Source organism: Cryptomeria japonica, chromosome 5, assembly GCF_030272615.1.
Source record: "Cryptomeria japonica chromosome 5, Sugi_1.0, whole genome shotgun sequence".
NCBI classification, from domain to species: Eukaryota; Viridiplantae; Streptophyta; class Pinopsida; order Cupressales; family Cupressaceae; genus Cryptomeria; species Cryptomeria japonica.
In genome coordinates this window covers 187,996,983-188,013,258 of record NC_081409.1, presented here as the reverse complement: position 1 = coordinate 188,013,258, position 16,276 = coordinate 187,996,983, and the positions used below count along the sequence as shown (strand labels likewise).

General features: G+C 38.9%; 1 protein-coding gene across 2 annotated transcripts in view; it reads left to right on the top strand.

Annotated features, from left to right (window-relative positions):
• Positions 1-16,276, top strand: part of LOC131060882 (thiamine biosynthetic bifunctional enzyme TH1, chloroplastic) — an 86,198-nt gene that overhangs the window by 30,431 nt on the left and 39,491 nt on the right. For both annotated transcript variants that reach the window (XM_057994307.2, XM_057994306.2), the window contains exon 6: positions 884-1,018. In XM_057994307.2, coding sequence (XP_057850290.2) covers positions 884-1,018 — 135 coding nt within the window. The remainder of the gene's footprint in view (positions 1-883; positions 1,019-16,276) is intronic.

Here is a 16,276-nt window from a genome sequence, read left to right as displayed (position 1 = left end):
GGCATTCATCTGGTTGCAAGTCGAGGACACTGCTTATTTTTTCACCAAATACCGCAGAAACATTATTCAGGTTTTTTATATTTTTCACCTTCCACTACATCTTTCTAATCACACTGATCTTGAACTTTATTGTAATCGACTTTTTGGCATCTATCACCATCTATATATTATTTATGTTGTGGTATGTTTGTGCAATGCAATCAACGATATGAATATAAACAACGAAAATCTATTTTCTACAATTCATGTGTTGAAGTGTCTATTTTATTTGCCTACAATATCTCTATGCTATGGAAACACCCTTGAATATTAAAAAAAAAGTAGGTTTTGATTGTTTTTCTGCAATTTTTTACGTTTTTTTGTAAATCCGATTTTTTCAAAAAATCTTATACTTTTGTTTTGCCGATTAATTCCCCACACGATTAATGCTTCCTTGATTGATAGTATTGCATTTCTCAAAGAGTGGCACATATATCTTATTTCTTACTATACCAAACTAAAAGATTCTCCAACTTTTCAATAATTGGATCAACTAGAATACTTGCAAGTAATACTAGTAAGTGAAGTTAGATCCTATGCAAGTGGCTATTTTAAAATCCTGTGTTATCATCTATGTTCAAATAAAATGTGGCAGATATAAATTTTTGCTCTTGTAGTGATTGATGGATTATGACTCATCTGAATTATCCATATGACTTCTGATTTCTGTTCTTTATTTGTACTTTGAGTAATTGGATCTATTATATCTTTAAAAAGAAATAAAAGAAGTATCTTCTTTCTTTTTCAAAATGTTTCTGGTATGACATTATCATACCTTTTTCTTAAGGTTTGGAAATGTTTAGCATGAAGTAAGCACAGACTTTATTCTGGATACATTTTATAGGAAAGAGATTCTGCCAATGTCAGATATTATTACGCCTAATTTGAAGGAAGCATCAGCTTTAATAGGTGGAGAACCATTGGAGACTATAGATGACATGCGTGCAGCAGCAAAATCAATACACCAGTTGGGACCACGGTTAGTATAAACATACTTCAAAATTATTTACTTATGTATAGGAACTGAGATGCAAAAGTATAGATTATTTTTTCATTCTAATCAAAGAGATTTTAAAGATATAGATTATTCTTCATTTTTCTGTTTGTGTTGCTTCTGATGGGCTAAGAAAATTAATTGAAGAGTGGCTGCCAAAAAAGGTTTGTAAGTTGTAAATACATACCATTTCAATTTTGTGTAGTATGATAAGAACAAACATGCCCAGAAATTAACAAGCTATAACATTTAAAAAAAAAAAAATTCATCTGCTAACTCATGCTTGCGTGGAAGATAAGAACTTATGTCTGCATTTAACTAGTTCAAAATCCTGTATAAAAGCAGATTTTTCTTGGAGCAATCAAGAGACTGCTTAAATATGAAAACGTGTTTCGTATTTTAGAAAGATTTTTTTTTTAATGTTGTTCATATAAACATTAATAACAATTATAATCTGTTGAAGAATAGTTGGCCAAACTCAAATGATAAGAGTGATAATCAATAACAATTATCATCTATGGTAAAATGATAGTGTTTTCTGTATTTTAAATTTTATTTCTTACTAATATCTCCAATTATGTACATTTCTCTGGTCCAATCCCTTTTGCATGTTGGTAAAACTACAAGCAAACATCTAATGATCAATAATTTACTGGCCCAAAATCCAGGCTGGGGTCTAAAAACTGAGCTTACATTGAGTGGGTTTAGATCATGATGCTTGAGCATATGCCCCCCTTACAAACATGCAACCCCTTAGTGCAGGTTGAGTTTGCATCAACTCTTCCATCTTGAGAGTATCTTCAAATTTATTCATCAAACCCATATATATGGATGACTCAGCTTCAAGGCATGTGAGACACCCATCTTTAGCAGTTTTCTCTTTGGAGATGGTTGCCTCTCTGGGTATCATTGAATGTTGCCATAGTTGATATTTCAAGACCAGTTTGTTCCCTAGTCTATTGACATCTCTGTTGATCAAATTACTCCAATTTTGATATGCCTGGGTCGCCCCTCCTCACATTCTTCCCTTAAAAGGAAATTATTATAGTTGTTTTAGAGTATAAAAATCAACAACAGATATACATCACTAAGACATCTACCCAACAACCTCTTAGCCTTAAGATAGATTTCTGTGTTGAAGGCTTCCTACATATTGTGGTTGGCATCATCATTCGACCCAACTTTCTCTGACATAAATGCTTATCCCTTGGTCAGCTTAGGGTGTGCTCCAAGAAATATTGGGTTGAAACGGGATACCATATAGGGTTTTTTGTTTTTGTTCTCTTTAGGAAGTGGAAAATGAGTTGTGCCTTAATTTCATGTGGCTTCTCTAATATGAAATATGAGGGAGGTATCACTACCTATACAGAGACTCAGGTGGTTATTTATCTGCATTTTGCTATCCTGATATGAAGTGCTTGGCCTTTTTCTTTATAGATGTTGCCGCTTTAGGTACAGGTCTTTATAGAAGACCCATATTACCTCTTTTCAGGCCATTGTAGGCATTGCAGGTGTCGAATGCCTTTTGGATGCCACCAATTCACATATATGGGGACATGTTGGTAAAAGGATGTCTCCTGCTAGGTACCTGCCTGATCGCTCTCATTTGAGAGACATTGAGAGACTGTCTACTTGTATTTATTTAACATTAAGGGCCTTTTAGTTCTTTTTGGTTGCAGCTTAACTCTTGGGGACAACCACACTTTACTACTTTTCTCTCTACCACTCAAGGCCCGTTGCTTTGGCGACAAGATAGGTTCTAGAAATAATATCTGACTTTGATTGAATATTCCCTATATAATTGAAGGAAGTCTGCCGCCCATGTCTTTAGATATACCTTTTCATGTTTAATTTTCAGTAAAGGAAGAATGTAGCTAGTAAACAAGTGCAATAAACACAAGCAACATAGAAGAAATCAACATTTGACCTGGAAAAATCCAAATAGGGAGAAAACTTAAAAAAACGAGGGAGAGATTCCTTCCTTGAGCCACTATTTTTGAGCTATTACAGGTTTACTGCCTTCTTGATGTCTTCAGAGACATTCTTTACATGAACAACATGCCTGAACACCTATTCTAGCTCTGCAACTTGTTCATAAACCCATGCCACCATCTTTTTAAAGTATCACATATCTATTGCTTTCTTGATCTCGTCGTGGATATTCTTTACATGAACAACATGCCCATGTTACAAGTGCGGTTGCCGTTGTACCAAAAGATCGACCTGTTAATACCCGATACAACCACTAGACTTATAGAATCCACAGGAGGCGGTTAAGCCATGTCACAAACCCGAGTGCTGCGTTGCGCTGCATAGCACAAGGAGACCAAGGGCACACACCTTGCAACAACAACCCCCCTGTGCAAGCGAGGGGTTTGAACTTGTGACCAAGCTCTGATACCACTTGTTACAAGTGCGGTTGTCATTGCACCAAAAGATCGATCTGTTAATGCTCGATACATTCACTAGACTTATAGAATCCACAGGAGGCTGTTAAGCCATGTCACAAACCCGAGCGCTGCGCTGCATAGCACAAGGAGACTAAGGGCGCACACCTTGCAACAGCCCAAATTCCCATACAAGCTCTACAACTTGCTCATGGTACTTCCCATTCACACTCCAACTGTCTGTACCGTCTAGTTTGTAACAATTTAAATCTTACTCAGCCAAACCCATTACAATATCCCCTTTGGGCTCTTATACATTTTCCGCTTCTCTAGAAGCTCAAGAAGTGAGATAGAACCATAGGTTTAAAACTTGCAAGTACTCGCAAGCTGCAACTGCAGCCGAGTTGCTCACTCACTTGTGGACAATTTTCAGTGAGTTGTAGACCTAAACTTGCCGCAAGTACTTGTGTGTACATGGTGAGTCTGTGCTGAAAAATTGCCTGATGGCTGAGTTTGCAGATTTAATGAATTTAAATAGCTTTTCAATTTGACGAGTTTTGCCAAGTTGCAAGTTTTAGTACTATGGCTGGAATGACTCAAAAAGGAGAGATGCACTGTTTGCGGCTGTTACTACATCCATTCTGTTGCATTATGTAGTTGTAAAAAATGTAACCACAATCACAGTTATAAATTGCTCCTAAGAGACCAATGATTATGCAACTGCCGCCTGCATAAATGAACAGTTATGCAATGGTTGCATGCATAAATTGGCAGTGGCACAACCATTGTTTGCTTCATCAGGAATCTGCTGGAGTTTATTCATCTTCAAGGTGTCTTGATCACCTGCAAAGTGTTTGAGTTGCTGTGAATTAGCGTTGTTCTTTCGGTGCTGTTGAATAAATGTTACCCTATCATCATGTGTTTTTCCCAAGCTTGGGGCTGGATAGCTTGCTGTCCTAAGGTTGGGAGGTGAGCTCCCACTGATCCTTAGTGAATGTCTTTTGCTGGTCTTCTTTTATGTGTAGAATCTAAGATTTGCAAAAAAGACATTTATCATGCCTAACAAATCTTTGACTAGGTTGCAATCAATTTTCAATAGTTCTGTGTTGTGATAGCTCTACATATTTGTTGAATACCTTGCATAATGTTGTAAACAGGTGATAGTAGTGTACTGTTATGTTGGAAGACCCTTAACTGAGAACTGTTGCCGGGAATAATCATTATGTTATGTTGTCGTCGGTAATAATGAGTTACGGCGGTCAGTTAGTTAGTCGTCCCGAAGGGCAATTGGACGCGACGGTTGGTCGCACCCCTTCGGGTATTATATATTGCGTACCCATCTTAGGCAGAGGGTGGCTGGTTACAGCAAAGGTGAACCACGACTGGAAAAAGAACACCCTTTCTATGGAGAAAGGGGGGTGGAAGTACACCATTGATCTGAGTACCCAGGTTGTCGACGAGGAACTGGCATCATCTTCGGAATCGGAGGGTGAAGGAAAAGGCGACCTGAGGAACGAAGGACGGGGCTGCAGGGAGCCCAACGACGAAGGGATTCTAAACTAGGAGAGTGCTCCGGGGATGAGACAGGGTCATTGAACGGGCTCTTCCATTGGCAGATGGAGGATTACGAAATGTTCCAGAGCTACAGGCTCGAAGTAGAGGAACCAGAGCAAGCAACAAAGGAGGTGTACCTGTCGGAATACAGAGAATATTGGAAGGGAGACTGCCCAAACCACGGTGACGTAGATAATCCCAAGATCATTCGTGTTAGCACCGATTGGAACCCCGTATGGAAGGTCGCAACCTTAAAATTTTTTATTATTATTCTTCTTCATATGTACAGGAAGGAGACCGTGGTCCCTGTAGAATTTGTGGTTCCAGGTCTTTGAATGGCCATCAAAAATAGACTTGCCACCAACGGGTCCAAATTGAAACCCTACCATGCGAAGCACGCAGGGGACCCGAGAGGCCGGAAGGGGACTCGAGAGGCCGGGCAGGCGACTTGAGAGGCATGGGACCAACGTGGGAGACTCTTGGGCGAGGAAAACCGAGAAGGATGAAGGGCGATCCTAGAGATAGGGGACCCGAGCTGACGACTCTCTAGACAACTAAATTAGGAAATTGGAAAAAAAAAAACACCGTACGGGTTGGGTCCGTACGGCTGGGAGAAAAAAAAAACGAAGATGCCACAGTGGGACCACCGGCGGTGGAACCACCGTGCGGTGGTATCACCGACGGTGGGACCACTGTGCGGTGGAACCATCGGCGGTGGTAACACCGACAGTGGGACCCCGTGCGGTGGAACCATCGGCGGTGGTAACACCGACGGTGGGACCCCGTGCGGTGGCAACACCGATGGTGGACCACCGTGCGGTGGATACACCGCCCACGCAAAGACTAAGACACGTAGCCGCACAAACACACGCAGTCGCTCTGTCGTCAGTGGTCCACTGTACGGTTGAACTGCGTTGGGCGTGCAGAAGGAGGACCGTACGGTGTGCACAGTTGAGCATGTTGTCCGTACGCTGGAGATGTGTCTGTATGGTAAGGAGGGTGTTGACCGCACGAGAAGGTGGCCGTACGATTGGAGGTGTCAGTGCTTTTGTTGACCATACGGGGAGGTTTTATGGTTGGGGTGCCATCGAGGACATTACAGTGGACCAAAAAAAAATAAAAAAAATGGACGATGACCAAATGGAAAAATCATTTGATGACATCTAGAGCCAGGACGCTGAAACTATTCGAGTGGAGAAGAAGGGTTTTGACACCTTAAAATATCACAGAAATGATGTGCGCCATGGACTTTCGTGTGGTTCTGAGGGTTGTAAATTGGTGTTGGCGGTGGGGGCGTTGTACCTCGACCCCGCTGGGGCGCTGCCCCTCGACCCCGCTGGGGCGCTGCCCCTCGACCCCGCTGGGGGCACTACCCCAGACCCCCAGGTTATTTTTGAGCTACAATACACTTTTTCAGTTGCCCGAAGGGCATTAGAGAAGGCACAGTGAGTGTTGGGTTGTCCCATACTGTGAGAAAGAAGCCTGAAGCTTAGCATTGGTGGGGAAGCCATACGTCGTAGAGGGAGACAGATTTGGAGGTTGCGAACAAACAGAGTTTGAGGGAAGGCATTGCAGGCATGCGAAGTTGTACAGTACCAGGGAGTTATTAAGTTCAGTGATTAGCCTTTGGGGAGTGTGATGGAGGATTTGAGGCGTCTCCTAGCCTTTGTGCCAGAGGGTTGTGGCCACCTCCAGGCAGGAATGGTACGCTTTGAGGAACTCAGAGTATGTCTCGGCTGGACGAGAGGTTGCCTTGGTGGATGCAGAGAGGGCTCGGGAGGAGCTGACCACCAGGTTGGAGGCAGTACTAGTGTGAGACGTAGCTCAGCGTACCCAGGAGTTGGATGCCGAGAGGGCAGCATGGGTGGCTATCGAGGACAAATTGGCTAGGGAGACAATATCATTTGAGTAGCAGTTGGTGGAGGTTGAGACTGAAAAGCATGTTTTGCAGACAAGTTTGGTTTAGGCACAGGAGGACTGTGATGTCAAAGGAAGCAATAATGGTGAAATCCGCACTTGAGCATCGGATGGTAGCAGAAAAGAGTTTTCAGGCGCGGATGCAACAAGTGTATAAGTTCCGGGCTCGACTGACATCGATAGTTCCTGCCGTTCATCTCTATTTTGTATTAAGTCGTCCGGAGTCCACTTCTTTTCTTGGGGGGGATGATGTTGTCGGGAATAATCATTATGTTATGTTGTCATATTATGTTTATGTTGTCGTCGGTAATAATGAGTTACGGCAGTCAGTTAGTTAGTCATCCCGAAGGGCAGTTGGACGCGACGGTTGGTCGCACCCCTTCGGGTATTATATATTGCGTACCTTTTCTTCGAAGTGGCATCATGATAGTCGTGTCAGAGGTAATGTGATAGCACTTGATGTACATGGACTGTTGAATTAATATAGAGATTGATTATTTAATAAATTTCCATTATGTTCTGTGCATTTACTTTCTGCATTTAATCGTTCACCCGAGAGGGCAAAACAAGAACTCGCTCCAAACTTATTTTAACTTTGCTGTGTGAATTTGATAAACACTATAATTATATTATGTTGTCACATGTTGTGAGAAGTGTCAAGCATAGAAAGACTGAGATCATTATCTGTGAGCTTGCATATGGAATTTATGTTCGCTTCATTGGATAAAGAAATATAATAAATTGTTTTCAATGTAAGCATTTATGTGTTCTCAAAGGAAATGAAAATTATTATGTTGTACCCTCAAGTTATATTTTAGTATTACTATGAGTTAAGTATGGGAGCAAACAACTAGATAAAGGAAAATCTATATTTAGACCTGGGTTAGATTAAATACATAAACGTAGAAAATAAACCTAAGCATTTGAGTCTTGTCGTTTTCCCTTTTGTTGGGTCATATAGAAAGACACAGAGAAATGCCATCATTGACAAATAGTGACGCTCATAGTCATGTCTATGGAATGCTGCTAGACTTAATGTCATGTGAAGTGTAAAGTTAAGAACTTGAGTATTTTAGAGTTGATAAATAGGCTCATGCTCATTGGTAAAGTCAAGAAGTTTATAATTTAGCCTTAACCTTCATGGTTGTTGATTCTTAGGAGTGATCCTTGTCCTTTGATCTCTCAAGGTTAACGTCAAACTAGCATGTTCCCCTAAGGAATGATTCAAACGTAGCCTTGGTCAAAACTGGAACTGATTTAGATTATGTTTTGTTTGATTCAGTCTCTCACATTTGCCAAAGCCTCATGTCCCAAGGCCCTTCTTTTTTTGGATTCAAAGTGATGAATAGAATTGAGTTGATAAAATTCTTACATCTACAACAATGAGCTAGTTAATTCCATGTTTGAGAAATTCAAGAGTGAAGAGGTTCTTCCAATCAGTGTTGGCCTTATTTTCTCTTCACAAGGCTTATTATGCTCGTTGATTGAAATCTTGGAGCCCATTCATTCAATGAGTTGGCTGAAGATGTTGGAGAGAGTTGGAAAATGCAAGCTTTTAGTGGTCCAATGACGAAATGGCCAAATAGAGACTATGCGTCTTTGATAAGGGCGTTTTGCCCACACATAATTTTGAGTGCATTGATTGTGATCATTCAATCACATGAGCATTTAGTGATTTATGCCAGTGCCTAGATCAGCGTGAACTCAACTATGATTTCTTGAGCTTGATGCTACCATCAACATTGAGAACTTGAGTAAGAAATAAAGATTAAAATTCAGGTTTGACTTATCTAATAATTTATTATTATTGTAAGACCATAATTTTTTACTACAAATGACTTGGATGAGCACTTTCATGGATTTGAATAGGTTATGCCTGATTTTGGTGTTGACATGATAACCTTGTTAGGTGTTTAGGACATTAAATGTGTGTTGATTTTCACCAAGCCCATTGGAGTGGGTGTTACACAATGTTAGAGAAAGATATGACAAGCTTAAGAAAATTCTAAACTTCACTAACAAAAATCCTTGTCTTTATTATATCAGAAGGCTTTGGCCTCTTCCAAATGATGACCACATGCAAACTCACATTTCTTCTCCTTCAACTATAGGTTTATCTTCAAAAATTTCAAAACTAGTTTCAAGGGCATTAGGTACTTTAAGAAGGGCTAGGGAGGAAGGTGGCGCTCTAGAGTTGTGTTAGGAAAATGAACAATCATCATCCACTAAAGCTCTTGGAGCCTCAATATTTCTTGCAATTGAGTTTGATTATTACTCCTTGCCATCTTGGTGTCAATCATTTCTAGTTCTCCATTGTTGTTCTTGCCCACATGCTTTGTAATTTTGTCTTCTTATTTATTTGTTTTCGAATTAGAGTTTTTGTGCTTTCTTGTGTATTTCCTTGTTGATTTACTATTATGTATTGAGCTTTGCTAATGAGGGAAGCATTGATTGTGTGTGTGGTGGTGAGAGAGTACTTTGGTGTAGAGTTTTGTGTGATTGCATAATTTGTGAGGTGGTGTGTCTGAAATGATGTGTAGTTAATCTTTTGTGTTGTGTTGCTTACCGCCTGTTGTCTCTCCTATCCTTCACTCATGCTTGTGTTTATTTCCATCTACCTCCTTGGGTGTATAGAGATGCATTGAAACATGTTAAGGGAAAATGTAGAGATCAAATCAGCAATCAAGAATAATGTTGATGCTCTAATTCTAGGCCCTCCTCCTAGACCTACTTTTGTTGATGTGTGTTATAACCATAGTTGAACTACTTGCCAAAATCAAAAACTCGCCAAAGCCCAAAAAAAAACTCGAGAAAAACTCTGCCAATACTCGGCAAAAAACTTGGGAATTTAAAAAATTGCTTAAATTTAATTAGAAATGCATTTTTTTGCAAAATTCAATGAGAAGATGCATCCAATGAGTCAATAAATGAGAACACAAAAGAAACAAGTTGAGTCTAGATATATTTAAATGCAAAGTGGGGACAAAATCGCATTGTAATGAGAAATGCTGATGGCTAGAAGCAAAATAGTAAATAGTTTTTGTAGAACTAAAAGTAAATACATCAATACAATTACATCTTCCTCTTCCCAGCTCTAGTAAAAACTAGGGGAGAGGTAGAACTAGAGGGTCTAGTCCTAGAAGTCTGTTGTGGGCGTGCTGTGTGACTGTGCCTCCTCGCTCAGTATGACTCGCTTAGGTTGTGGTTCGTCTTCATCTTGGATGTAGCTCTGCTTCTAGCTGCACCTGGCATTGGCAATGACTCATCCTCCTCATCCTCCTCAATGTCATCCAGTGTGAAACCAAACCCACCCCCTTCCTCCTCCATAGCTTGCCTCTCCAAATCATTGATGTCATCCTCTGTAAACAATGAGGCTGCTCCTATGCTGTCCAATCACTGTAAGGATCTATATCATCCAAATCAATTGGACCAGTTGGTGCTTCCTCTACCTTCCTTATGTACAATCGAAGATTATATTGCACAAAGACAAGATTTTTGAGGCGTTTTTGGGCTAACTTGCTCCTCTTCTTTGTGTGGATGGCCTTAAACAAGCTCCAATTGCGCTCATAAGTGGATGAACTACAAGGCTGACATAAGATTCTGAGGGCAAAATTTTTGAGATTTGGGGTATTTCCACCCCAACTTTGCCACCAAGCATCTGGAAAATAAAATTAGGTTGAGGGTAGCACCCCTCGCGAGGGTCTGAGGGTGAGAAAGAGAGGGGTAGAGAGATAGGTCTAGATCTTGGGGGAGAGAGGAGAGAGTGAGATGGAGAGTGGTAGAGGGGGAGAGAGGAAGAGTGATAGGGAGATAGATAGGTCTAAAATTCGGGACAAATAAAGTGAGTGAGATAGAGAGAGCGAGAGAAGGCTAATAGTAGCCTACTGATTACTGAAATTTGACTGTCTGAAAATTTAAAAGATCTTCTAAAACCTAGAATCTGCACTATAAATCATAGAGATCTGAAACCACTCTCAAACATCCTGTCAATATATACATGAAATATAACTTAAAGTATACTTAAATGTTATATTTCATGTATATATTCTGATGAAGAGAATGAGATTGACTTGAAAAAAAAAATTAGATAATTTTTGACATGTTTGGGTCTTTTTTTTAATGCAACCGAGTTTTTTCATGGAAACTCGGCGAGTTTTTCCTACGAACTCGGCGAGTTTTTCCTAAGAACTTGGCGAGTTTCTTCTACGAGTTAAAGTCATAAATACTCACCAAGCAAAAAAACTCACGAGTTTTTGAAAACTTGCCGAGTTTTCGGCGAGTAGTCCATCTATGGCTATAACACATCAAAAAGTTGGAACAAGATTGTTGTTTTGCTTGAAAGGACATTATCCCCAAGAGTCATCATTGTGAGTTAATGGGTTTTAGTCTTTTAGAAGCACTCAATGAGCCAACAAGTGAGCATTTTGGATGTTTTGTTCAAGGGGCTCCAATAGGATCCTAAAGGAAAACTAAAATTTTTGGCTATCCTAATTGTAAGGGAGACTTTATTTGTTCAAATTACTTTTTCAATTACCACACTATCATTGAGCTCTAGATTTCAGATCATATAAATCAAATGTATTCAACAGATTTATGCAAAACACATGCTTAAAATCTTAAATTTAAATAAAATTAACCTTAATCTAAACATAATATAACCACAAAGATAAAAACAATGCAAAAGAAGGGGCAAGCGAGAAAAGGAGCCTATTAGTCTTGTTCTCCAAACATCACTTGGTGAGTAGACAAATTCACTTAGTAACTATTTTGTTGCTTGACCAGTTCACACTAAGCAAATACACTAGAGGGTGCAATTGTTAGGTGCGATATGGTAGGGTCACACATCCTTATAATGTTGGCTTTCACTTAAATGCTCAGAGTGTTGTACAATTGATGGATAGAAGATGAGTTAGCAACAGGTGGGTTCAAGGTTACATATCATGTGTGCACAAAAAGGGAAACAATGTTAGTAGGATATGACAAGTTGATGATGTCGTAGGGGGAGCCATGAGCAAGATGATAGGTTGGCATCACCTAGAGAGGATTTTAGATTGCCGGCATGATCGAGCAATGACTTGGAAAATCCTATGGTTGTCACAATCTGTGTAGACTCATGATTGAATAATAACCTTGAAGATCCTATAGTTGCCGCAATCTTAAACAATATGATGAGCTCAACAAGTTCTAGGAGTACACCATTGGTTGCAAAAGGATGAGGTGGCAGATGGTGGGGCTCAGGACTATGTGTTGTTAGCAGGAAGTAGTGCAAGCTGCATGATGAAGATCCTAGGGTTGCTGCAATCCCAAAGGGATTTTAGAACTCAAGACTCTTAGGATTGTGTCATTGGTTAGAGGTTGAGTTGGCATGTGGTGGGACCTAATGAACTCAGTGCATATGTATATGATGTGTGTGTAAACATTAAAACAGATCGCAAGATCAACTACTAATGTGGAGGATCGGAGGTCACATGCAATGCAAGGAAAAGGATTACATTGTGTCAAATAGGATTGTGCCTTTTTTAATGAGAAGATGAGTCATAATGAGGTGGGTCCTAAATGCCTTAGAACATGAGAATGCCAATAGGTTGATTGTAAAGAATCAAGACATCTCCTCAGGCACTAGCTGTTTTGGTAATGGATATTAATCTACAAGATCGTCGCATTACACAAACCACACAATAAGTAACAGAAAAACCTGCTTTAATACCAATCTGATCTGTAATTATTCTGGGTATTCACTTAACTCACCAACATGAATCTTTTTTATTTACAATATACTTTGATGGAATAAGTTTCTGTTTCTCATGCAAATGAACATAAAACAGTTCTTATGCAATTAGATTTGCATTCTTAAGTACAATTTTCAGTCAAGGAAGAATATAACTTGTAAACAAGTGCAAGAAACACAAACAACAGAGAAGAAAATGAAATTTGACTTGGAGAAGTCCAAATAGGGTGGAAACCTAGAAGAGTGAGGGGATTCCTACTCATGTCACTCTCTATGAGCTATTATGTCCTCCTTGAAATCTTTGTAACAATCTTGACATGAACAACATGCCCACACACTTACACAAGATTTGCAACTTTCTGATAGCAATCTCCATTATAAGATACTCTAGGCTGTAGCAGTTGAAATCTTAAGCAATCGTATTATGATAGCCCCTTGGGGTCTTATACATTTTTTACATCTCTAGAAACTCGAGAAGGAAGCTGGAACAGTTAGAAATTTGTTACTTTTTCTTTGTGTGACATTACACAGTGGAAACCAAATGCAAGCATTGATAAATTTGACCTATTTATGCAGGTGGTGGTTTCAAATCTACCTCAAAAAGTATGATGGCTATGCAACCACCACCTACATAATAGGTGTTTTCTTAATTGTTGCTTTCATGAACCAGTGGTGACTCAACTATCCTTTCATGAATAGGCATTTGCACTATTGTTGCTTGCATGAATGGGCATTCATGAAACCATTGCTTGTTTAACTATAAACTAGGGTTTGTGCAACTGTCATGTGCTTGAACCAATGATTCCATTGCCATGAATAGAGCTCTGCATTTTCAAGAATTTAGTTATGTAAATTTCACATCAAGGTGTTTGGATCACCTTAGACAAGCCCTTGGCCCCATAGACCACCCACACTTATTTTGTAGTAACCCCCACAGTGCATTAGCTCAAATCCACATAAAATTTTTGCATTCACTCAAATCCCAACTTTGTGTGATCACTAAGTTCCCTATGTGGGTAAGGTGAAAGCATAAGGAAACTAGAATGAGTGTTAAAGTTTGATCAGATTTAGAGGTTATAGTATTTTTAAAATTTTCTATATAATATGTTGATCACAATGTCTCTATAATTTCTTCTTGGATATATATTAATATCAATGTACTATGAATATATATCAATCTGCAGAATTCTTAATATCAATATTAATAAGAAGATGCTTCAATACAATGAGATTGCAATGCAGATCAGAACTGTATATATGATGCTGCTGATATATCCTTGATCCAACGATTCCAAAATATATATATATTGCTGAGACTTGTTTAGCACTTATCGATTTCGGTACCTCCCAAGTCATATTGGATCGAATATAAATATTAATGAGTGGAGACATGTCTCCGTAGGGACATGTCTCTACGCGGACATAGTCCACGTAGAGACATGTCTCTACGTGGACATGTCTGTCCACTGAACACAAACTAATGTTAATCAATGTGTGTTGGCTGTTAATTATCATCGATACTAATATCGATTCATATTATAATTTTAACCAAGGTCGATACTCATTATCGAACCGTAATGACATCAATGCAACTTTAATATATATGATATCGGTATCATAGTATGCTATCATTGATAGCTCGATGTATGTCTAAATTAATATCAACAATGTGATTAATATTAACAGGATGATTAACATTAATGATATGAACAAAACTAACAGCATGATTAATATCATTAGCATGATAAATAATAGTTATATTTCAATCATGTATATGATAACCAATAATCATAGCAGAATAGAGAAGGAGGATAGAGATCAAATGCTCAAGGCCAGTAGGCCACTTATGCATTTGATTTCATCGATAGGAATAATCCGATTTAAGCTACAATTCATTAACAATGAGGACAATGGAATTACATGAAAGATATTGATGGCTAGCCGTCTACTTTACATTATTAGCAAATCATAGAATCAATCAAGCCAAACTGGCTAATGGTGAATGCAAATTCTAATTAAGCCAAAGTGGTTGAATGCAAGTGGAATTGTGTCAATGCCAAAATGGCAGACTAATTATCTCAATTCCCTATGTGGGTAAGGTGAAAGCATAAGGAAACTAGAACGAGGACAATGGAATTACATGAAAGATATTGATGGCTAGCCGTCTACCTTACATTATTAGCAAATCATAGAATCGATCGAGACAAACTGGCTAATTGGTGAATGCAAATTCCAGTTAAGCCAAAGTGGTTGAATGCAAGCGGAATTGTGTCAATGCCAAAATGGCAGACTAATTCACTCAGTTCCAATGCATGCCAAGATGGCAGAAAGTATTGAAAGTAAAGATTGGATCCAGCGGGTAAACCGCGACTAAGATCTATTACAATGATTGAATCTGGCAGTGAACTATCCAAGATCCTCAACAAAATGAAAATAAGTTTTAGCGGTAAACCATCTAGTATTACAATATCTTGGTTTATTGACAAATAAAGAACTTCAAATGATTATTCAATAAACCAAGAACATTAACCAATGCTTAGAAAAATGAAAACGAACTCGTAATTTTCAGGATATGATGAAACCCAATATGGACTGGTAGAAGCATTGCAAATACTTGGAAAATGTTGTCACTGGATCCCAAATGGAAACAAGGTAATTGCATTTTGGTAGAACTGAAATTCATTTGCAAGATTAGCATAATATTGCGATAGTTTATAATCTGATTTGGACAGCAGATTTATTCAGCCCAAATATGACTAGCAGAGTCCCCAAATGCTAACAAGATAAGGTGCAATCATGATTAAGAAGGCTAATAGAACTTCAGAAGGTAATGCAGCCTCATTAAGGCTGAGCAATTGCCGTTGAAATACCTCAAAAATGCAATCAGATTCCTGTAGGCATGGTGAGGAGCATAGAGAGGAAAGACTGTATAGTGTATTAACCAGCTCTGAAATACATTCAATAATTTCTTGCAATCAGATTTGGGGTGAATTCATTCAAGTCTGTTGATTGTCATAGAAACTAGGACTCACACCAAAAAGGATCACACCCATAAATGATTGTACAGCCTGCAAGGAAAAATTACATAAAATCTGTACAAAACCATGCACAGCAGGTTATGAGGAAAGCATTCCAAAGGAACAATAATAGCAACATTGCACCATGTATGGCCTGGCAATCATCTCACACATTTTTTGCATGGTATGGCTGGACTGATAACTTCAAACAGCAGGAGTATGGTCCGATAAAGACTGATATATCAGGCAAATATTAGTAGAAATTTCCGATATTAATCATAGGATATTACTCAATGCAAGGATACAGATATTCCTCAGTGGTATGACCTGCAAATCACCTCAAAATGGGCTGCAAACTGAAAACAAAAACTGTATTACCAGCTACCAGCAGTTACAGCTAAAAACCCAAGTTCCACAAACAGGTATTAAAACACTGAAGTAGTATCATTATTATCAAATCTTCAAAAACTCTCAACTACAAACAATAATCAAAGTAAACAACTGCAAGCCACAAAAGCTTTAACCAAAATCTGCAAACGACCAAACTAAAAACAATAGCTAGATATTGGAAATCTTTATCAAACAAGCACATTTGCAATGCTTGAGTGGAAATGCACTGAAAAATAGGAGAGTTTTCATG